The sequence below is a fragment of the Emydura macquarii genome, unplaced genomic scaffold (assembly GCF_026122565.2).
Source record: "Emydura macquarii macquarii isolate MOO-44397 ecotype Brisbane River unplaced genomic scaffold, CSIRO-AGI_Emac_v2 contig_318, whole genome shotgun sequence".
Classification (NCBI taxonomy): domain Eukaryota; kingdom Metazoa; phylum Chordata; order Testudines; family Chelidae; genus Emydura; species Emydura macquarii.
The window spans coordinates 739,911-763,676 of NW_027130455.1; the positions used below are offsets into that span (position 1 = coordinate 739,911).

A 23,766-nucleotide genomic window follows, 5' to 3' on the forward strand; every position below is an offset into this window, starting at 1 on the left:
ACAGCAGTGGCTCCCAATGTTTTTGGCTCAAGGGCCACAGATAGCATTTTTACAATCCTGAAGGACCACCAGTCTCCACCAGCAGCCCCCACCTCACGGCAGCCAGACAGGAGTTCAGCGAGAGACTGCCTCATTCCTCACTGATTTCCGGTCCCCCTGGCTGCAGCAAGGAACTGTACACCTCGTGTAGTGCCATATGCTCCACCTGGGTCCCTAGGCAGTAGCTCTCTTCTGCAGCCAGGGAGACGGGAGATCAGTGCACCCCTCCCTCTGGCTCCAGAAGGGACCCCAGCACATAGGGACCTAGGCAGAGCACTCTGCTGTGCTCCCTGCTACAGCCAGGGGGAGGGGAAAGCTGATGTACCATCCCCTTGGACTCAGCAAGGAACCTGCAGTGGTCTTGTAGCCCCACGGCAACACACTCCGCTTGGGTCCTTAGGCAGCAGCTCCCTTCTGCAGCCAGCGAGAGGGGAGCGACAGGCCACTTTGAAAGATCCCGTGGGCCACTTTTGGCCTGCAGGCCACGGGTTGGGAACCACTGCTCTAAAGTTAACCCCTTACACAATATTTTAGCCCTCCCCCCCAGCATCCAGATCACTTAATTGAACTTGGACTTGCAAAGAAACATGAGGCAAATTCTGCCTTCACACATATGGAATTTCTTTGGGAATCAATGGGAATTCCACATGGGTGTCATGTCAGAGGGAAGAAAATGGTTTAATAATAATAAGAAACCTGACAAAACTGTGCGTGTTTAACACAAATGAAATAAATGAAGCCATAGGGGCAGATCCAATGGATATAAACAATTTAAACCAATTGAGGCTCTGCTTCCTACTGTTCAAAATATTTATACAAACTCTAAGCTATTGGGGGGGGGGGGAGGAGGGGAGGAGGGAGGGATTCCAACCACACCACTGTAATCATTTCCTGGTATTAAGTAATTAAACAAATACTTTAATATAGACAGATATAACAGCTGCCCTGTGCAAGCACAGGAGTAGGATCAGCCTCTCAGCAGCCCTCTGTGCTTTCCACAAAGCTTAGTTATAAAAGTGGGCCTCTCAAACAGTCGCGTGGAGTTATTCTTTGTATTCACCCAGTGTCAAGTAGAAACAGAAAATCAGTTTCCCTGAGTCAAGAGCTGCTTTAGTCTGAGCTAACAGCCACCTAATCCTGCTTCCATAGATAGCAATAGAATTTGTCAAAGTGGGACTTTTCAATGGGAATTTTCCCATTGAGTCCAAGAGGCAGGATTCGTGCTGATAAGCAGCAGCAGTTCAAAGCCTGAAACTGAAAATACATGTTCCAGCAATGACTGGGATTCCCAAAGGGCTCCCCACTGGTACCATCCTACCCTCTCTGGGGGAGTTTTACCACTGACTTCTTGCAGTGTAGGGTTAGACCCCTGCTGACCGCTTAGAAAATTCCATCGTGGAAGTGTCGGGATTCTGAGGTTTCACACACTTGACTTCAGTGAAACTTTTTTCAAAATCAATTATTAACATAATTTTTAAGAACCCACTTAAAATGCAATGTTTGTGAAATGGACAGTTTTACCCCCCTCCCCTTCCAGGTCTTTAATACTGGCCTGATTCTTCTCTCACAAAGGGTGAAATTCACCCTTGATGTGGCCAGTGCAAAGCCCTCTGCCCTATTTCAGACCTGCATAGGGGTTGGACAGAGGGCCTTCAAGCAGTGACCATGAAGGGTTACCTCAGCACCCCCTGTGTAGCACATAAAGGGTCTCTGTGCTGGTCCAAAATAGGCCTATGTGGAAGGCCAAGAAGAGAGCAGGTCAGGGGAGGGGACACAAGATATATGCAGACATGCATCCTGTGGCCCTAACATCTTGTTCAACTGATGCAGAGGGACTGCAGCTACTGTTCCAGCCTACACACTGGATTAATAGTTGTAGGGTGTTTGTGTGTGGGGGTGGCGGGGAGGGAATGGATGGACTGCACAACAGCCTTACACCCTGACCCTCGCTTGGAGAAGTGGATTTCAGCTGTTCACCTCCTTTGCATTCCACTTGCATAAAGACCAATTACTGTGGCTTTCCATGGGTGGACTGGGTTTTATCCTTATTCAGGTGTAAATCGGGGGGAGCACTATTGAAATTGACTCTGGTTCCTTACACTGGAATAAATCATGTGTGAGCAGAGTTGGGCCCCACTATTTTTAACAACTGCTTAAATATCAAAGTGGTCATGTTTTACACTAACTTTGCCCAGGTGTAAATGGTTATGTAAGATGAAGGGCACAGGAGATTCAGATCCATGGTTTCTGCCTGGAATGTATATAATCTTAATGTCACATGACACAAGAAGTCAGGGACATAGACAAGAATGGAAGAAGCAGCAGAAGGAGAGAGGGGACGATAATAAGTTCAGTCGTGCAGTAACTCAGGCAGCCATGTGCACATCTTGGTGATCCTGTTGCTTTTTTCCTTCTTTAATTTATGTGACATTTGGGGGATTAAGGATGCAGGATGTTTTTTCTGTTTTGCAGTCGCTTTTTTAAGATGTTCAGAGGGTTGGAAAGTTAATATAAAGCCCCAGGGTGATGCATTAATGGGCAGAAAGTAAGTGAGAAAGTCAAAAGAGCATAGTAAATGCACAGTGTCAAATGGCTCTGCAATACATCACCATCACATGAGTTGTGTGCATTGTATCATAACACAATAATCAGTGTGACATAAATGCTGCTCAATTGAAATGTCATATCATCTAGCTTTTAAAATTATTATTATAATACCTTCACCTTAGAATCTGAGCACTTAGAGCCCATAACTATGCAAAAATCCCACAGATTTTTTCCAGTGTACAGACCAAAGTCACTATACTCCCCTTCCCCCCCCCCCATGGATTCAGAGGGAAGGAAAGGGACGTGCTTTGGTCCCTGTATTTTTTTATGCGCAGTAGAGCTGCTGCTAGCACATTACATTTTCTTCATGAATAAGGGCATTTAGATTCGTGCCACCATTGAAGCCAATGGAGATATGCCGGTTTACCCCAGCTGAGAATCTAGCTCCAGCATGGAGTATTAAGATGCTCTTTCACTAACCTCTTCTGTTATACCAAAATGTAGGGCAGTTATGAGACAGATACTGGTAGTGTTGGTAAGAAACATAGTTCAAATATCCAAGAAAAAGCCAATTGCCTCATTGAGAAAACAGTAATCTAGTGATCTCATTCAAGAGTAAAAATAAACAGCAAGTCACTGTGATGATTAGACAGACCTGGACACCAACTGGTATTACACTTGCTGGAAATTCTGGAAGTGAGGAACTTGATAACAGGGCAATAGGGTGGTGTTGTTGATAATGTTCTTCTGAGGATTAGCTCATCAGCAGTATTGCTTGTTTGTGTCTGCATTTGCAAACCAGTGTCACCCAGGAAAAAGCCAAACACCTGCTAATGACCGTATTGGCAATAGTACATTTGACATGTTCTTGATCCTTACCAGATGGGGAACTCTTACTACTGTTCTCATCTCCATTCTTCTTCACTTAAAGACCAGCCTCTCTGACTACCCTCTCCTTTACTTTCTTTGTTCTCTTTGATCTAAATCAAGTGTAAGGAAGTGGAAGAAGTCAAACTCCTGCTCACATCACCTGCTATATCACTTTGCAGTGAGGCCCACAATAGTGAATCCACACCTGATATCCCTATTGTCACAAGAGGACGCAATCTGCATGGAATGTTTTCTCATTAAGTAAAAGTGATCTTTGCTGGGCCAGCTATGTTTCTGTCACAGAAGGGTAAGTGAAGGTACAGACCTTGACCTCACACATCCATCATAGACCTCTGTTGCTGAGCAAGTTCTTGGTGCAGACAATGAGGGCAATGTTTTAAAACCAGCAGCACTGTGATCAATATCCTATTTATTGCTAGCACCCCAACATCTTTGCCTTCTACTACTGTCTGTTGACAACATCACTCCACTTATATTTAGACAAATTTGGCTTTCAGCAATATTACTACATGTGACAAAATAGAAGTAACTGGAACTTCATGTAGTGTACCTCAGCCAGTGAATTAAATGCCCCAGTAATAATTCTGTGGGTGAAATGAAACTATCTCAGATGAACTGACACAGAAAAATTATAGAAGACAAAAACACCATGTCAATCTTGAATAAATACTTTTCACAAAATGATCACTCCATAGCTGACCTCTCACTCCTTGTCTTCAAAGGAAACCCACATAACACCTTCAAAAGATGAGCCTGGGAGGTTAAATTCTTATCTGAGCCAAACACCAAAAATCATGGACTTAATAAAGACGCTGGATTTATGACTCATTACAACAGTCTGTAAACTACTAACCCTCCTTTGTCCTACGACTTAGGAGATGTTAACTCCCCACTTCAGCTTGAATGGTTTCTTGCAACACGGGCTAACTCCTTAACTGTTCTACCCTTGTTATCTTTCCCAGGCCTGATGAGCTCTGAATAAGCTTAAAAAAGCTTGTCTCTTTCACAAAAATAAGTTGGTTCAATAAAAGATATTACCTCACTCACTTTGTCTCTCTAGCAACCCAAAAGACATTAGGAGAAAAATATGCTCCCTTAGAACTAATTTTTAACACTGCTAATACGTGAAAAACAGTGAGATAATACTCCAGGATAGTGCTGGAAAATACAAGTTTCTGTGCATTACTTCAGTGAGCACAGTCTTATGAATGTCATACAAGCACATAGAAAAGCATAAACGACATGTGAACAAGCTATTGGACATTGCATAGCAAAGATGTCACTGCTCATTGGTTTCAATGTCTTCATCCACGATGAGCATTTGCAAGGCCACTGAAAATTGCACTGCTGTCTCTGTAAGCCTTTGGAAAGGGTAATGCAGTTTCCAATTTACAAGAATGATTTTTAGAAACCAGTGACTTTCTTTTTCAAAAGGACTGAGAATAGGGCGCACTGTCACTGATAATGACCAGTACAGTTTTAAAGCCTGAAGGAGATATGATGTGTTTCTCACACTGCCTCAGTCTTGTATTTAGTGGTCATTTTAGTTGTTCTTCTAAAGACTTTGAATAGCCCTAATTGAGGATGTGGCTACAAAAGAGGATTCTACTTTGCATACACTGCAGTCCCTTAGCGAAAAGGAATAAGCTGTGCATTTGTGCTTTTTACAAAAAAGCATTCTTCCCTCACTTTCTCTTTGGGGCCTCAGTAGGAGTTGATATTATGGGTTACCCTGTGCCCGTCTGATACCACCACGTCACTTTCCAAAATGTCTTCTGAAGCCTAGGGAATTCTGGGCACATAGACAGTTTGAAAGAGCAACTGGGATATCCGAATCTTCTGACATAAGCTACTTCAGCGGCTTGCAATTTTTCACTCCACTCAACACTTCCCAGCAATGGCAGTAGTAGAACTGAAGATTTTACATACTTTACCCACTAGAGATGGCTTGCACACACATTGTTTTTATGCCAGTCCAGCCCAAACTTGAACTATCCACACCGACACAGGAATTTTGCCACTTCCTGGAACCACTCAAAACTTGTTGCCAGCTACCAATATGAATTAGGGGAAAGAAAACATCATACTGGACTGATTTCACCAGTCTAGCTTTTGAATTCCTAAACTGCTGATTGACAAGTGTATGTTAGTACCAGATGTTTAGCATGGCAGAAAAGATGACAGACCTGAAATCGTAATGGCTACCATAATGAAGAGCATCTGGCATTTTTTAAAATGAACCTTCCAAGTTTTAGGTACACTGACACTCACAGTCCTGCTGGAGACTTGGTGAAAGCTGGCACTGTTGTAAATGGGTGTGACTTCCACTGATGTCAGTGGAATGACTCCCACTTACATCAGGTTGAATTTGGCCCTCTGTGGATAAGGAATTGGATGAAGACTAAAATGCACCATCCTTCATCTACAAAGCTCTTGTCTTGTTGGTATGTTCCCTGTGAGGTGTCCAGCCAAATCTTTCCTTCCTCTCTTACTTCCAAGGGGTGGGACCTGGTGATAGCAGTTTGATGGTTTATCCTGTCTATCAGATACACTACAATCTCCTGGATTTCAGGATGTTTACAGTGAAATACAGAGTACAAATTAATTAATCACAACCTTTCTCTGACAAACACCAAGAGCCTTTTCACTGCAGAAACAATATAGGAGAATTGCAGGGAAGAAAAATGCAGCAAATCAATATAATATTGTGTTCCAGTAGGGCCATCGCTGGTAGAGGTGAATAATAATTTATTTGATTAAACTAACTTGTTTTCCTACTTGTGGAGTACTTTTGCAGTCTTCTAAAATGTATATGCCATTTAAAATTATCTGACAAACATCTTCTGATTTTTTTCAATCTGTGGATTGGCTCAGAATACTGAAAATTTCGACGTTGTTGCTTAACTGTGGTTGGTCAGTTAAATCACACAGAGTTGTTTCTGTTCCAGCTGGATGAGGGCAAAACCACTTCCGGCATGGATGCTTGAGTGTCCAAATTTAGATTTTCATTTCCACAGAGATACATTCTTGAAACTTTGAAATGTATATACTATGAACATTTGGGCCAGTAAAACTCAGTCACACAAAAGAGAAACAAGCATAGATGAATTTAAATTCATTAAAAATAATTAGAGCTAATATTTATGAAAAATGGCTTGCCTTATTTCATGAGATATTATGCCTGGCAACAATTAATATCTGTGTTGCCAGCCTCTGCTTGTTATTTATGTACTATATTGGCTGGTTAACGGAGACACTCTGCCTTAGCTTGTATTTCTGAATAGTCTTCAAGGGTAGACGCATGTAGTGTGCATTGTCCTAATCCACTTAGGAGATGACAATGACACGGATGATCATGGTAATGTCCACAATGAGAGGAAAAGCTGCAACCTGCTTGCTGAGTGAAGCTGAAAACGTGAACTACAGACACTACTTCAACCTGTATATCCAGAAAACAGCAAATAATCTAGTAGAACTCCTAGACTGCAAACTTTAGAAACATGGCACACTTCTTACTTAACCCTTCTTTGGCTGTTTCTGATCAGCATTACCTTTGTCTTTTCTGGTTAGAGTATCAGCCAACTAGCGCTTATCCAAGCTCCAGTCTCACCCAGACACTGGGAAAGATGACTGACTAAACCATATTAAACAAATGTAGAACTGAATATTACCCACATTCTAATAGCACTGCAACCCAAGCCAATTTAATACTCTCCCTTAATGTCCTTAAGTTGTTTCTCTTTATTGATCAGGTGCATTGACAAATGAACTTGGCAGTCATGGGACAAAAGACCAATTGCCTGCTACCATCCCTGTGAGTCCTATGAAGTCATTTATCAGTGTCAGGAACACAGATGGGTTAACACTTCATGGCCAACTGCATTAAAGGCAACTGATAGAACTAAAGAATCATCATGGAAACTTGATCTTTATCCACTGCCAGAAGGTGACCATTAACTAATGAACCTATGTGGTTGATGCACCATACCCAGGCCTAAAACTAGACTGAAAGGGGTCAAGGAAATTTGAGGAGTCAAGATTTTGTCAGTTGCTTTATCTCACTCTCAGTAGTGCTCCTTATAAAGGAGGATTAGAGAGGAGGTGATAAATGGTAAGATCATCAACACCAAGAGATAGTTTTTTAAACTAATTGCAGTGCAAGCTCTTTGAGGCCACTGTTTTATTATATGCAGGTACAGTGCTTAGCGCAATGGTGCCCATTCCCTGGCTGGAACCTCTAGATGCTACCACAATAACTATAATAATACAGGGTAACTTGGTGCCTTAGTCAAGTGGAGAGTTTTGTATTGTCTAATGGCAGATCGATACTATAAAAATGAAGCAAACACAGCTACGTCAAATAAAGTCTAATTTGTTCAGCAACCAAACTATGGATTAGTTGGAAGAATTCCTAGGGCTTTCTTTCAGGAATTAATGAAGAAGATCTGATAGGCTGAAGTGAGTGCAAATTTTGCCAGCTGCCAGGATGAGACAATCAGTCCACAAGCCAATGCTCTGATAATTAAAATGACCACTAGCCAGATGAATATCAGTCAAACATTGGGTGAAATTATTAGATAAGGGCAATCCAATCCTCCCAGCAGCTACCTAGGTGATGTTGTCACCATCTGTGGAGCTAGGTGCAGAACAGCAAATGCTACAATAACCATGTCAGTGAAGCTAAGCGCAGACAGGTGAGCACAGCAGTATTCATGATTGCAACCTTCTGAACGTAAGCAGCCAGGTATCTCAGAAAGCAAGCCATGGAAGTTGTTAATTGAGCTCCAGCATGGATGTGGGGACCTTGTAATTGGTGATGTATTGAACACATGCCCTCTGTGGTTAGGAAAGGCAAGCTGCCAGGTTCTCTTATTAGGTGTTTAGGCACGTATTGAAGGAACCATTACTTGAGCTTTACACTTGAGCTATATGCCTGTGCTCTTTTTGAGCAAGGATAGTGAGAAGGTAGTAGTGGGGTTAATTTTGGCACCTGATCTAGCCATCAGATAATAATAGATTCTTCATGTTCAAAGCCCTGCACACATTAAGTAATTAGGCCTCACAAAACCCCTTTGAGGTTGGTGAATAAAAATAAGAACCTTCAGTTTACAGATGATAAGGTAGGAAGATGAAGCGGTTTCCCCAAACCCACACAACAAGTCAGTGGAAAGTCCAAGACCTCCTAAAATGTCCTGCACTCACTCCTCCAATCTAAACTGCCTCTCAAATTTCTTTGATCTCTTCCAGCCAGGCTTTCAGTCTGGGTATGGGATAAAGACCAAAGTGGTCTCTCAATGGTTGATGCTTTCTTTCTAGTGATGGACAAAGGCTAACAGTCCATGTTGATTCTTTTAACTCTGTCAACAATCTTTGAACATGAGCTTTTCTTGGCTTGTCTGAAGACCCTGGCAAGGGTAAAGGTGATCACAGTTGAACAGTCCTATTCTTATAATTCAGAGATGCCAGAGGGTTGTGTTGATTCCTAGGATCTCTTATGTGGAGTTCCATGAGGATTTGTGCTGTCAGCCATTCAAAATGTATCTGAGGCCACTGGGAGAGGTTCAGCTGTGGTGCCATTATGATGTGGATGACACAAAGCTTTACATCTCTTTTTTATTGAACCCAGATCAGTCCCTTTTGCTTTCCTAACAACTGGGTAAGACTGGGACCTAGTTGAGAGTGAGCTGATTGACATTCAATCCAGATAAAAGAACTGAAGCTGGATGGTTGGGAAGAACATTTTCCAAGTTGGTTGTGGATGTTGTCTGGCCTCAAGCTTGAGGGAATTTAATCACTGTCTGTCAATGAGCTACTACTGATTGCTCACATGTGCCAGGAGTTCCAAGTGGCTATAATGGCTGCAGATACCATTTTTCATCTGTGTTTAGCACAACATTTGCACCCATTTTCTTTGACATTGTAATCCATGCCCTTGTGGCCCAAGGATTGGATTAATACAGTGCACTCTCTATGGATCTATGATCAAAGATGCCTCAAAAGCTAGAGTAAGTGCAGAAAGCTGCAGCCTATTTATTTAGTGATGCTAGCTGCCAGGAACATCTCATACCAGTGCTCCATAGACTGCAGTGGCTTTCTCTTCATTTCCGAATGCAATTCAAGGCTTTCAGAACTTGAGTTCAAACTGCTGAAGCCCAATGGGATTAGAGTTAATTATCATGTGTTCATGAAAACTTGAAGAAAAATTAACTTTTTAAAAAAATCATTAGTACTTTAGAGTTTTGTGAAATAGGTTTTTTTTTAAAAAGCGATTTGATGAAATCCATCAAGTGTTAAGTACCAAACATATATGAATATTAGAGGTTATGCTGCATAATCACCCACACATTAATATGAAATAAAATAGCAGGAGACAAACTGCCCACTGACAACAGAAATAAAATGAGCATTGGGCTCAGTTTAGAATTTACTTGCTTGTATTGGTTTGTGTCATAGCATAAATATGATTTTTCTAAACTAAATTCTAGGTCTGGTTAAAAATTTCTCATCAAAATGTTTTTGCCTCCATCGCAAATTGAGTTTTCATCTAAATGACTTTTGTTTTGCAGAGGTATCTGCTTTTCCTTTTTGTTGGAACACTGAAACCCTAAAATTAATTTTTTTTTTTGCCAAAACCTGTAATTTTGGCTGAATTTTTTTTCCCCCAGCAACTGAGAACCAAATAATTTCTGGTATTTGGGTTTTTGACTTTTCAACAGAAATTCAAAATTCAGTGGAATTTTTTTTTCCAGCCAGCTGTTCTAAATTCCCTTGCTGTGCATTATTAAAAAAAAAGTATGGGTTTATAAAACCTGTCATTTACCTAAAAAAATGTCCAAATACTTTTGGAGGGAGACCAATATTAATTATATTCAAAACTACACCTCAATGTTCTTTGTGGGTGGATGGGTCAATAGGATGCACCGGGGCACATAGGCCAGCCTGCAAAAACTCCTATGCAGAATTGGAGCCTGAAGGTACAAAAGTTTAAATAATGGCTTTTGCCTGAGTTACACAAATGGCTTGGCAGAAAGAGCTATAAAAAAATCCAGACTGAAATTTTCACGCCTATGGGTGTAAATTGGGTACCTAAATCCATATAAAGAGAGCTAAAGGTCTTCCATTGGATTTAGGTGCCTAACTTTAGGAACTACAAGTTTGAAAATTTTGGCCTGACTAGCTTGAAACATATAAGCAATAGCCTAGTAAATGAGCCTAATGTGTAATTATGTAGTTGGAATGCATATTATGTAGATGACAGATGGCCTGCCAGCTGTTCAGTCTATTCTCATCTGCCGGCCTTGCTTGTCCCTGGTGCTGATAAAAGAAGATACAAGGCAGCAGGATTTTCCTTCAACACATTGCATTCACTATTTTTTGAAAGAAAACCTCCCTCGTACCTTTGTCTTTGTGGTGGTTTGCCCTCCTCAAGCCTTCTAAGAGAAATAATGGAAAGCTGAACAATAGAACATGAATATGTATCAGCTCAGACTCAACTGTGGAACTCCACTTTCTCAGGCCATATTAAACTTTCTTCCAATTGCTCTGTATGCTAGGGTGGTGCATACATTTTCAGAGTATAAACTGTGTTCAAGCCCTGAGTACGGGAAAATAGGCAGAGTCCTGAGACAAGTTGCCAAGACTGAGTCTGACTGGCAGAAGGTCATGTTCAACTTTTGGTAACTTGTTAAAAGACTTAGCTAAATAACAGCCACATCTGGAGGTCCTTATTTAGTTTTGACTCTGTCTCTGCTCAGTGACTTCAGTGGGATGGAATGTGGCTGAGCAGGAAATGAGTAAAACCCGAGTATGGACCCTGCCATAAAGATAGATCAGCTGAGGAAATGGTAAGTGGTTTTGAGCCTATTCCTGTCAGACACCATATAAACCAGTTCAAATGAATAATCATTATCCTGTAGCATATCATCATTCTATTCCACAATCTTTTAAACTCACTGTGTCTACCTAGGTACTCACGTGGCCTGTGTTATCTACTTTCTGATCATCTCACAAGCATTTATCCTCACACTACATCTATGTAGAAGAGAAATATTATTTCTGTTTCATGATGGGACATTAAGGCACACCTCAGCTTAAGTGATTTGCTCAAGATTACATAGGAAGATTGTGGCTGAATTGGATATCAAACTCAGATCGCCAGAGTCCTAACTCAATGTCCATCTACTAGATTGTCCTTCTATCTCCTTCTGTTTTAGGTGTTGGCTTATTTGCTCTTACCCTATCACCCAGTATGATACCATATGTTGATCTTACACATTGTTGATTAAAAACAGGATTCAGGAGGAAAGAAAAGAAAAAAAAATCATTCTACTTTTGAGGCTGAATGACTTAACAGCTCCATACTGCAAAACTGTGTAACAGGACTGCCTGGCCATTCTGTGACTATTCTGGAGTCCACCTAGCACTTCATGCAAAGTGGAAGTTGGCAATTTCACCACCAAATAGATGATTTATAAAATGTTTTTAAGTCTCTCTGGTTGGTTCACAAATGTCATGGGTACCTGGAGAGTTATTGTTACAAGCTGCTGAATGTATTTTTGGCACTCCGCTACCTATCTTTATTCCACCTATCATTTATTTGGATATTGTTATCTTAGTGGGGCACCTCTTTTAGGGCCACATCCTGCTCTCATTGAAGTCAAAGGAGATTTTTTTCCACCAACTTCAAGTATAGCAGGCTGTGAAGCTGTCTAGTAATTTCCCAGGTATTGGCACCTGGAAGTATAATGAAAAGAAAAGAGAGAAAAATAATTGGCAGCATTGTTAAAATATAATGGGCAACATCCCACCCTCTGCTGTGCTGGTGTACCTGGTGAAAAGGGAGAGTTGAGCACAAGGGAAGTCTACTGCAACCAAGCAGAACACTTTCTTAGTGCTTCTATAAATGGGAACAATGATTATACTTATATACTTCACAGGGGTGTTCTGAAGATTAATGTTTGCAAAGCACCTTGGGATCCTTGAATAATAAAAGTTATTGTAGCAGTGCATACAAAACGGTGACAGTTTTTGAGAGATTCTGGTTTGTACTGATAGTTTTAGTGAGGATCTCTGATGACTTTTGCAATCTAGGCTTCTTTATCTTTCATACCTGTTACCTAGATTAACACCTTGACAAATGTACTTGGATCTTATTTTTGGGTTAAATGAATATAAAAGAAAATATGAAACTGGTGAAGCTTCCATTTTGTTTACATTCAAATAACTCAAAAACGGACACGCCATTTGTTTATTTCACAAAGCTTTGATTCCTTGCTGGAATACTGTAGGATAAAAATGAGCCTGGAGCAAATCCTGTTTTGGTACTGACACAACCTGACATGAACTGGTATGAACAATGCCACTGCAAAAATTAACTAATCAGCTTTTTCCCATCTCATGCCCCTGCAGGCTTAAAAAGATCATAGCCAGCTTCAGAAATCTCCAAATTCTTTGGCTATAATGTGTCGCATAGCAGAACAGCATAGAGGTTCCTTCTTTAATCATCACTTAATTTTGGAAGAAAAAACTGCTGTGCCAGTGTTTAAAAATAATCGAACAATGAAGTTACTGTGATGTTAAACCAGTACTGAAGATGAATAGAAAGCGGTATTTCAGTGTCTTACAGGTGAATCCACTTTTCAGCAGAATGGCTGTAGCTAAAAGTAGTTTAAAAATGGCAAACGAAATTAAAATTTTCAGTTAAAAATACATTCCTAGATGATAGATTTATTTATTGCTCATCCTGTGGCACTCATCGCTGTAGTATCTTAGGCCCAGATTCTGCCACACTTACCAATTTTAAGCAGCACATTACTCGATAAATGGTCCCATTAACTTCAGTGAGGCCAATATTGAAGTAAGGTACTGAACAACATGACCAAGCATATCAGAATCAGAGTGTCTACATGGTGAGCTATGTACCTTACACATTTTTACCTAGTATCACTAGTGCTTCATCCTATTTGCAGAATAAAGGTACAGACACTGGAGCTGAGTAGACAAATTCTCATGACTTCTGATTCTCTGATGTTTACTAAAAAGTGTTTTGTTCCTATATGAATATTCCCTGAAGTCTAATGATGATGAACTGCTTTGAGAGGCAATGAAGTTATAAGCTATGGGTGGCAGCTACACCAGGTGCAGCTCTTTGAAGTACTTCAAAGGAATGTTGCTGCATTTTGCCAGGGCTGCAGTTGGACACATCTGCAAGAAGGCAAATGAAATGGTTTCTCTGAAGAAATAAATTCCTGAAACCCCTTTACTAACAACTTTTTGTTACCAGTCTCTTAGCTAAATCTAGAAAGTGTGTAATAGAACGGTTCATGATTTTTTAGCTAGTTAAAAGGATCAGCCTCAATCATTGTTTATAAGTGTAATAACTTCAACATACGATAAAACTCCTCAGAATGTGAAGTTTTTTTCCATGTATTGTTGCAGATTGCAAAATGGGGCCCATTTCACCAAACATTCATCATATTTCTTAGTTTTTTCCTTGAAAGTGGAATCCATTTCTCATGAAAAAAGCCCATTTCTGAGCCAACACTGGCTTTGTAATTCTACCTTCAGAACTTGAAATGTAGCACATGCTCAGTGTGGAAATAGCCATTTCAGGTAAAATTTTAAGAAGTGCCACAGTGATTTCGGAGCCCAAGTTCCACCTTCATAAGTGATCTAGGAGCCTATGTCAGATTTGAAAATGGGATTTAGTTGCTTTTGGAAATGTAAACCTTCATCAAATTTTGAGGAAAGGCAAAATAGATGGAAAATGGCTGAATGGCTCGATGTCTAGTTGACAGCCGGTAACAAGCGGAGTTCCCCAGAGGTAGGACCTGGGGCCAGTTTTGTTCAGCATTTCCATTAATGATCTGGAGGAGAGAGTGGATTGCACCCTCAGCAGATTCGCAGATGACACTAAGGTGGGGGGAGTGGTAGAGACGCTGGAAGGTAGGGATAGGATACACAGTGTCCTAGACAAATTGGAGGATTGGCCAAAAGAAATCTGATGAGGTTCAACAAGGACAAGTGCAGAGTCCTGCACTTAGGATGGAAGAATCCCATGCACTGCTACAGACTGGGAACCCTACTGGCTAGGCTGCATTTCTGCAGAAAAGGACCTGGAGGTTACAGTGGACAAGAAGCTGGATTTGAGTCAACAGTGTGCCTTTATTGCCAAGTAGGCTAACGGCATATTTGGTTGCATTAGTAGAAGCATTGCCAGCAGATCGCGGGAAGTGATTATTCCCCTCTATTCGACACTGGTGAGCCTACATTTGGAGTACTGTGTCCCGTTTTGGGCCCCCACTATAGAAAGGGTGTGGACACATTGGAGAGTACAGAGGAGGGCAATGAAAATGATTAGAGGCTGGGCACATGACTTATGAGGAGAGGCTGAGAGAACTAGGCTTGTTTAGTCTGCAGTAGAGAAGAGTGAGAGAGGATTTGACAGCAGCATTCAACTACCTTAAAGGGGGTTCCAGGAAGGATGGAACTAGGCTGTTCTCAGTGGTGGCAGATGACAGAACTAGGAACAATGGTCTCAAGTTGCAGTGGGGGAGGTCTAGGTTGGATATGAGGAAAAACTTTTTCTGTAGGAGGCTGGTGAAGCACTGAAATGGGTTACATAGGGAGGTAGTGGAATCTCCATCCTTAGAGGTTTTTAAGGCCCAGCTTAACAAAGCCCTTGGCTGGGATGATTTAGTTGGGGTTGGTCCTTCTTTGAGCAGGGGGTTGGAACAGATGACCTCCTGAGCCCCTTCCAAACCTAATCTTCTATGATTCTATGAAGTAAAATTGCAATGATTATTGTGTGAAATTTAGTGGAAAAAACTGTCACTAGTTTTGCATAGCTCCTGTTAGAAACTTTGGATCATATAGGGGTCTGTCCTGGAACCAATGAAGTTAGTGGGCATGTTGTCTTGGACTTCAGTGTGTGCAAGATCAGTCACTAAAGAAAAAGTATAAGAGTGTAAAAAACATGTTTCTATCTAAGTGAATTTTCACATAGCTGTATTTTATATTGATGAAATGGGTGCATTTTCCTTTTCACATGTTGCGCCAAATGTTGTAATTCTTAGTCCCTATTCAGTAAATGTGAGTTTTAAAGTAAAAACCCATCAAGAGCTGTACAATTTGTCCTGTTTGAATAGCGTACTAAAAACAATAATGTCGTGGCATGAGTAATGAGGTGATAATTCGCACCTCGTTATGAACAAAGCCAAAGGAAGAGCTTTACCTAATGCCACAGAGTATGAATCATTCCATAATTTAAGATAATAGAATGCCTTGTAACCTGTGTAAAATGTTATAGAATGAATTTTAGTTTTTGAATCAGTCTATATTATAGGATACAAATAAACCTTATTTTCTAATTCTTTTAACTATTGACTGTGTATTATTATTTTAAATATAATCTGATCATATGGTAATTGGTTATTTCTATTTTTTACACTAATCCCATATTTTAAAAACTGCAAGTCAGATGATAATTAAACTTGGTGATCTTACAAAGCTTACCTCTCAACTCTGCATTAAACATCTATATGAAGTTTTTGAGAGAAGTGGTGAGACAATATGGGCTGATGTACAGCACCAATTTCCAGCTCAGTTAATTCTTAGCTAAAATCAACACCTGGTTGAAGAGCAGCTATCTAAAACTGAACCCCGCCAAGATTGAGATGTTGCTGTTAGAAAAAGGAAATTCCTCTTTAACATCCCTCATTTTCAAGTGCACCTGCCTTCTGATTCCCAAGATGATCTTTGGCGATTTTTAGACCCCTCAATGCTATTGGATGCATAAATAGACAGAAAGGGGAAACTGCCCATTTCCCTCTGTGGCTTGCCAGAAGTTTGTACCCCACCTCTATTAGACACAGGACATGATGACCATTGAATTCATTACCTCTAGTCTTGATATTGCTACCCATATCAAGAAACAAGGAAAGCTCTATTTGATACAAAATAAAGCAACCCGGTTGTTTAGCAACCTGGTATATTAGCATAGCTACATTACATGTGTTCCGTAAATAAAAACGATAATCTTCTCTCAACTTAACCCCCCCCCCCCCAAAAAAAAAAAAAAAAATATTAGGGCTACAGTAAATCTTTATCCAGAGAATTATTTTGCTTTATGGTATTACATAATTGGTACAAAGAAAACTTTATGGCAGGAAAATTCAGTTTTTATGATTGTTCATTAATTTCTATGGTGCAAAAGCTGGAAATATTTTATGAGTGAAATGAGGCCTTCCTTAATAAATAGCTTTGCTTTAGTAAATAAGTTAGCAGTCAGCTCCAACATCTGTTCCTTTATTACTCTTTCTAAATCTATGTACTGTATTTCCATTTGTGTCCAGGCAAATTTGACTTATAGAAAGGAAAAATCACACAATATAATAATTTTCAGTGTAAAAAATTCTTACCTACACTTGTAGATAAATTCTACATAAAATTTCCATAAACTGAATGTGCTTTACCATGAGAAGAATTCCATTGTTACAGTTTGTCAGTTTGGAAGAAAAGGAGCACCTAATTTTGCCAATGTTTCATGCACAGGATGCTCATTGCAGTCAATAGGAGTTTGACATTCCAAATAATGGCAGGATACTTTTTGAAACATGGTAATACAATTAATATATACAATAATATGGATATTTGTCTGGTCATCTAATTTAATTCAGGGTATGATGCCCTCTTACTTTACTTTTCATGGTAATGGAAAATAAAATGCATGGAGCTTATTTGATATGGTTTTCCTATGGGCCTAATCCAAATACCTCATGGTACATTGATACTTAAATTGAAGTCAATGAGATTAAGCTCTAAAGTTCAATGGAAGTAGGGTCAGGCCCTTGCAGAGTGTTCCTCTGTATTAAGGAATTATTCTCCATCTTTAATGTGCACAATGTTAAAGCAAAGGGACAGGAAAATCTGTTGAATAGAATTGGTGGAAAGTTTTCCAGTGAAAAAGTTTTGGACAAAAAATGTCTTTTTGACCAAAACAACCATTTCTGCAAAAAGCTTGATCCTGCCAATGTGGACAAAACATAGTTATAAGCATTTTAGACCCTGCCATTTCAGAATGAGCTGATCACTCCTACTGCCATGTGCAGCTATATGATATGACTACAAAAGCTGTTCTGGATTGGTCTGAACTAGGTATATGGAATCCTGTACCTGAGAACAGACAATGGCCCTGATTCTTTTTTCACTCAGTCTGGTATAGAATCATAGAATATTAGAGTTGGAAGTGACCTCGGGAGGTCATCTAGTCCAACCCCCTGCTCAAAGCAGGACTAACCTCAGCTATATCATCCCAGCCAGGGCTTTGTCAAGCCTCAGCTTAAAACCCTCTAAAGATGGAGATTCCACCACCTCCCTAGGTAACCCATTCCAGTGCTTCACCACCCTCCTAGTGAAAAACTTTTTCCTAATGTCCAACCTAGACCTCCCCAACTGCAACTTGAGACCGTTGCTCCTTGTTCTGTCATCTTTACAATATAAAATATGCACCTATGCACCTGTAGACATTGAATGATAGAATTTGGTATAAAGCTAAGTGTCCATTAAACAAGAAATTGTACCATCAGATTTACTCTTATTTACTTCCCAATGTGGTTTGATGTCAGTGGCAACTGTGTATGAGAACAAAGGCTCATTGTACACACAGTTCCGCTAACATTTTGCATTAATATATGTGGGTCACCAAAAAAGGTAACCTCAAACCCTACATTTCTACCCAAGGGAGCATCTCAGAGATAATGTGGGGGGAAAAAAACCCGCCATAAAGTCAAAGGTAGCATAATGGCAATTGTAGTGCAACACGGAAGTTAAGCAGTGAAAGAGAATGGCCTTTTACAGGGGCAACTACAACAGATGTCACAAAGGAGCTCAGGCTAAGTCACACAGGTCAGGGCAGTATGCTACAAAGCACATGCCATGGCACACTTGAGTTCTATCCAATGCAGATCTTCGCCCCACCCAAACTACCAACCAGCCTCCTCCTAAGTGAAGTTCCCCCTTCATCTTCATGGTAAATACCCCATACTATTGTGTAACTAGACACACTTATGACCAACCAAGCAAAAATCCCAAGACATTGATAAGACAGTTCAGGATGCTTTTCGCATCCCAAACACTTCTTTATGAGGTGAAAATGAGAGTCACTGCTTTTCTAGGGTTTCTTTGTGGTGCCAGGAAGGAGTAGAGACAAGGCCTAACGTTACAGCAACACACAGTTTCTGTTTTGTTGTTAAATATAAAAACATATTGTAAAATTCATAATGAGTTTTTTAATGTCTAAAAGTGAAATCTTCCCATTAGATTCAGGAGGCTTTTCCAAGATAAGCAACAGAAATGACAGTTTTGTAATCAGAAATTGTTTCTTCAATAGTGCAACTCCAGAATCATAGGTTAAAGCAGCCAGCAGAACAGATTTTCATTGCCTGCAGTGGCTCTCGTGGAGGACGTGAAGTCTGGGCAGAAAAGTGTGTTGTGATGCCACCAATGCAGGCCCCACTGAGGAGTCAAATGGGGACAGTACTCTATCAACCATTGCTGACCACGCCACATCTGAGGGAAAAGCAACATTGGCCGCCATTAAAAAGTCATAATTTGCTGGGTACCACACAGTAGCATTTGACATAGTACATGCTGGGAATAAGACGTAACTGTGGTAACTGGGCAGTACCTCTTAGCAAATGTTGACTTTTTGATGGCAGCCTTTGCCCTTTGTTTCAAATTCTCTTCCAAAGGTGACAGATGTATACCATACTTTAAATAAATGGGTATCTGTGAAAAGAAGGGAAGGAGAGACACCTAACAGCATGCTACTGCTTGGCTAGCACAAAACAAATTCCCATCAAACAGTTCCCATTTCTTTCACCTCATTGGTATGCATGTATTGTAACGTGCCCCTAGAATCAGGAGCACACAATTAAAATTAGCCACTAGTTACTGGTTGAACCCTACTGGAGTCTGAAACCCGCTCCCATAGACAAAGGGAAGGACCTGAGTTGAAATCCACTGTCGTGAACACATGCAACATGAGACATCAGTCCACAGAGTTCTCTGACAGGAAGATTTCATCATCAGAAGTCGGGTGATGAATATGCATAGTATTTCTGTAAGGAATATCTGATTCCATTAATGTGAGAGTAGGGAATCCCATAAATTGCTGGTCTTATACTGCAGACTTTCCTTCTGACTATGTAACAGGGAAAGATAGCTTCCCCCCCTTTCTATCTATACTTCACTTGTGGAGATAGATGGCCTGATTCTCCTTACACTTACACAATTTACACAATTTTTGTTTTGCTGCAATTGTTATTGCGTTTTCAGTGAAGTAAGTCCTGATTTACAGCAATGCAAAGGAGAACCAGGCCCAAGATTGCACATTGCAAATTTTTCATTTCAAAATATGCTGTAGAAAATATTTAAGCAGGTGGCTAAAAATCTACTTTTCCTGAAAACTGATGTTAGTAAATGTTTGAGTACTGGAATGTTAATAGAAAATAAACATAGGAGGGTCATGAACATGGTTAACTCAAAATTACCTTTGAATTCAAACATATATTAATGGGAAATGTTTTCTACTCTTCCTTCATCTCTAGAGTTTATATATATTATATAGAGGGATGTGTTATGAATGTGAGGTATTATTTGTTATTCACATATATCTTTTCATAATGATAAGTGGGATAAGTGGGTAGCTTAATATTTTTCAATGGGTTAGGAGCACTGATCTGTTGCTTGAGGTTTTATCACTTGGACTGAGGAAGGAAGGAGATGGCATGGAATTGCTTTAGTGGGAGCATAAGCAGCTTAGCACATGAAAGGCTCAGGAAAATCATGGGTGTTAAGACAGCCAGATGAGATGGTTTAAAAGAAGGTTTGATCTGATTTTTATGTTGTGTGGGAATTATTTTATGGTCCTCCAAGGTGGAACTCAGAAAACAAACGCTGCTGATCTCATCCCCCATCATACAGATGCTATTACCTATTCAGGTGAAATCCTGGCCCCACTGAAGTCAATAGTCTTTGCCATTGATGTCAGTGGAACGAGGATTTCACCCTTGCTTCTTGCAAGCATTTTATACACATACTTTTTATGTATAGCAGTCTCCTCCATTCCTTCTGTTGTTGTACTATGTTCCCAGACTCCATTACCCCAACCTTATGCATAACTGACCCATATGTGGTCCCCCTTCTCCCTAGCTGCTGCCATCCAACCTGCCAAGTTGGAATAAAAAAAGGAAGCGGTAAAGGCCAATCTCCACTGGCTAATGATTATTATAGCTGATTGTTTCTTGCCATTGGTGGCAGACACTGTGAAGAACACAGTGAAATTGACTAAAACACTCTGTAAAACATCTGCAAAGGAAACAATCCACAGCTAACATAGACTTGACAGCAGCTTAGATGCATACTAGTGATTTTCTTTAGGCTTTGACATAGTAAAGTAATGGTACATCATCAATGGGTATTTCTCTACTATATGAGATGCAAGCTCTAGTCATAACTGCAGTGCTGCCTAGCAGTTGTAGTTATAGATTGCCTGAAACAGTGAGAAAGAGATATTAACATATCATAAATATCTCTGGCTTCTGAATCCCAAAAATACACTTACGTAATTAACTTGCTTTTCCTATTATCTATTGCCTTTTAACTTTAATAACCTCCCTCCCTCATGACATTCCACCATATCCTTCTTTATTACTAAATTTATCTCTTTTCATTTCCCTCTATATTCCTTCTAGCCTACCTTCTGTTACCACTTGGTTATTTGTAAAGGTCAAAACTCAAATCTGGATGGTATCTACAGTCAGGGACCAAAATCCAAAATGTCGGCATCAAAACAACTGGCCTGATTTTTTCTTGAGCATGCTTTAATTCACATTACATTGCTATTTTCCTTTTGGTGTGGATAAACATAGCCTAATCCTCCTCCCGCTTACACAAGGGTAGGCCAAGAGTTTCCCCACTGAAGTCAATGGTGTTAAAATGATGTAAAACCAATGAGTTCAGAATCAGGCCCATTATCTTTACATCAGTTGCGAGGTTTTTCTTTGTAGACATGGAAATTATGCACATGGACAGGTGGCCCTCTTCTCCGTTTCCTCCTCACCATTGTCATTGATTGCATACACTTTTCTTATTTTGTCTCCATTTTTTTCCCATGAAACTCTCACTTTCAACCCACCTAATTTCCTCCATGCATCTGCTTCATCAGAGCCTATTGTAAGTAACCCATAGTGGTGCTCACATGGGTAACATTTTTTAAATTTAAATCTTTACGATAATAAAATTGGAGGTATCAGATATGTGTTAAAATATTGCCAATTTTAGCACACATCTGATACCTCCAATTATATTACCTTAAAGATTTAAATAAAAAACAAATATGTGCTGCTTGTGAACCAAAATTTTCCTATTTGACTGAATAAGTCTGATTCCATTTAAAAGCATTTGGGAATCATTTTATCTTCTAATTTCAGAGTGCTTATGTTAATGTGAATAGTGGTGCGTCTGAAGGCAGTACTGAAATGCAAAATGCTAGAAACACAAACTTTTAGCTTTTTTCTAGATAAGAAGCTGCTTTAATAAATTAATGCTCATATTGATTATCTCTTAAATGCTGATATTTGAAATAAGATGTTACAAGCAACTTCTTATCCAGAAAATAGTGGATAGAGTCAATAACCAAAACATAAAATGTCAGAATATTACTGATATTATGCAAGATAGAGCTGAATTTGGTGAAGGAAGCTGGTGAGATAGAACAGCTGCTGTTACCTTTTGTTTAGGCTGATGAAGTAGCTAGTGTTCAACCAGTTTGGTTTTTATATGGCCTTGAAAGATACATCAACTTTAGCTATTAAATCTACATCACTATCAGAAACTGTTACCTCCTTGTTGATCAAAAATATGAAATGGAGTAAAAGAAAACATAACATACCATGTTCACACACAACACAAAAAGAACTATATCAGGGACATCAGGGAAGGTGGAATACTATAACAACACATGTTATATTGTTATACTATTCCACCCACCTTAATGGAGAACCCTTGGGTGTGGCTACTCCATAGCCTTTCGAATCCAGATTTCCTCCCACTTTCATGGTGTCACACGGCTTTCGCTGTTCAATGTATTCATTCATGGTGGACTCCAGGAGGAAGGCAAACTTGCCCTTGGATTTACGAACACGGGCTACTCCCTCAGCTGTAGTCCTAGTGAACACTGATGGCTCTGCTGATTTCATGTAGGTCCACATCTTTTCATACACTGCTATTTTTGATCTCTGGAGAAAATTAAAGAGAAATTAGGTACACCAAACATGTTGAATCATCAAATATGCCACAACTCAACTTACAACTGATCAAAGCCGTTCCCTCACGCCAGTGGTATTTGGACAATTTTACCTTGTCAAGAGATTTCTTTAAGTGCTTGGGGTTATTTTAAAAGGAACAGTAAATAACAATAATATAATAACAACAAACATTAATTTTAGGCACACTGCAGCCTCTGGGAGCCCTAGTAAAATACCTGCAAGCATTGGCCTGAATTCTTAGCTGCACTAAGGCAGTTTTCACTTCCAGAGCAAGATAAAAGGAAGTTCGGGTGATTGAAAATTCAAGCCATTACTTCCTCACGGGCAATACATCCCTTAAAAATCACAGAGCAGGAGAAAGAGAAAAAGAAAACAGCGCAGCCATAAATACTGGACCAAATCTTGAAGTTGTTACTCAGTTTTAAAACTCACTTTTTTACTCCATCAAAACTCCTATTGACTTCAGTAAGTTTTGCCTGAGTAAAGGCTGAGTAGTTACTTTAGGATACATCCCACAATGTAAACAAAACTCAGACGTGTACACATACAATTAAAAAGGAAACAAAAGAGTACGGAGCTTTGATCTCAAAGATATGATATCTTGGTTTTTTGTTTGTGTTGTGGGAGAGAGAATTCCAGTATCAGTTACTCTTAGCCTACCAAACCCTTCCTCCTGTCATCTCAGGATTACACCAGTCCTGCAGACCTCAGCTAGAAGTGTATGATGAATTCACAGTTTGTAGTAGATTATTTGGAAATCTGTCTTCCTGGTGAATGCTTAGCACCATTACAAATTTATAGGTGGGAAAAGATGGTATTGTTTTTATCCTATTGTAATTATATAAAACTTTATTATTCTAGAAAGAAAGAAAGAAAGAAAGAAAGAAAGATACTGTCAAGAATAAGGCTTCTAAAGTTTGCCATTCATATTTAACATGTACAATGAAAAGGAAGGACTTCA

At 39.8% G+C, this 23,766-nt stretch overlaps 1 protein-coding gene across 2 annotated transcripts in view; it reads right to left on the bottom strand.

Moving 5' to 3' along the window:
• Positions 1-23,766, bottom strand: part of GRIA4 (glutamate ionotropic receptor AMPA type subunit 4) — a 275,597-nt gene that overhangs the window by 26,584 nt on the left and 225,247 nt on the right. For both annotated transcript variants that reach the window (XM_067567661.1, XM_067567671.1), the window contains exon 13: positions 22,528-22,775. In XM_067567661.1, the coding sequence (XP_067423762.1) occupies positions 22,528-22,775 (248 nt within the window). The remainder of the gene's footprint in view (positions 1-22,527; positions 22,776-23,766) is intronic.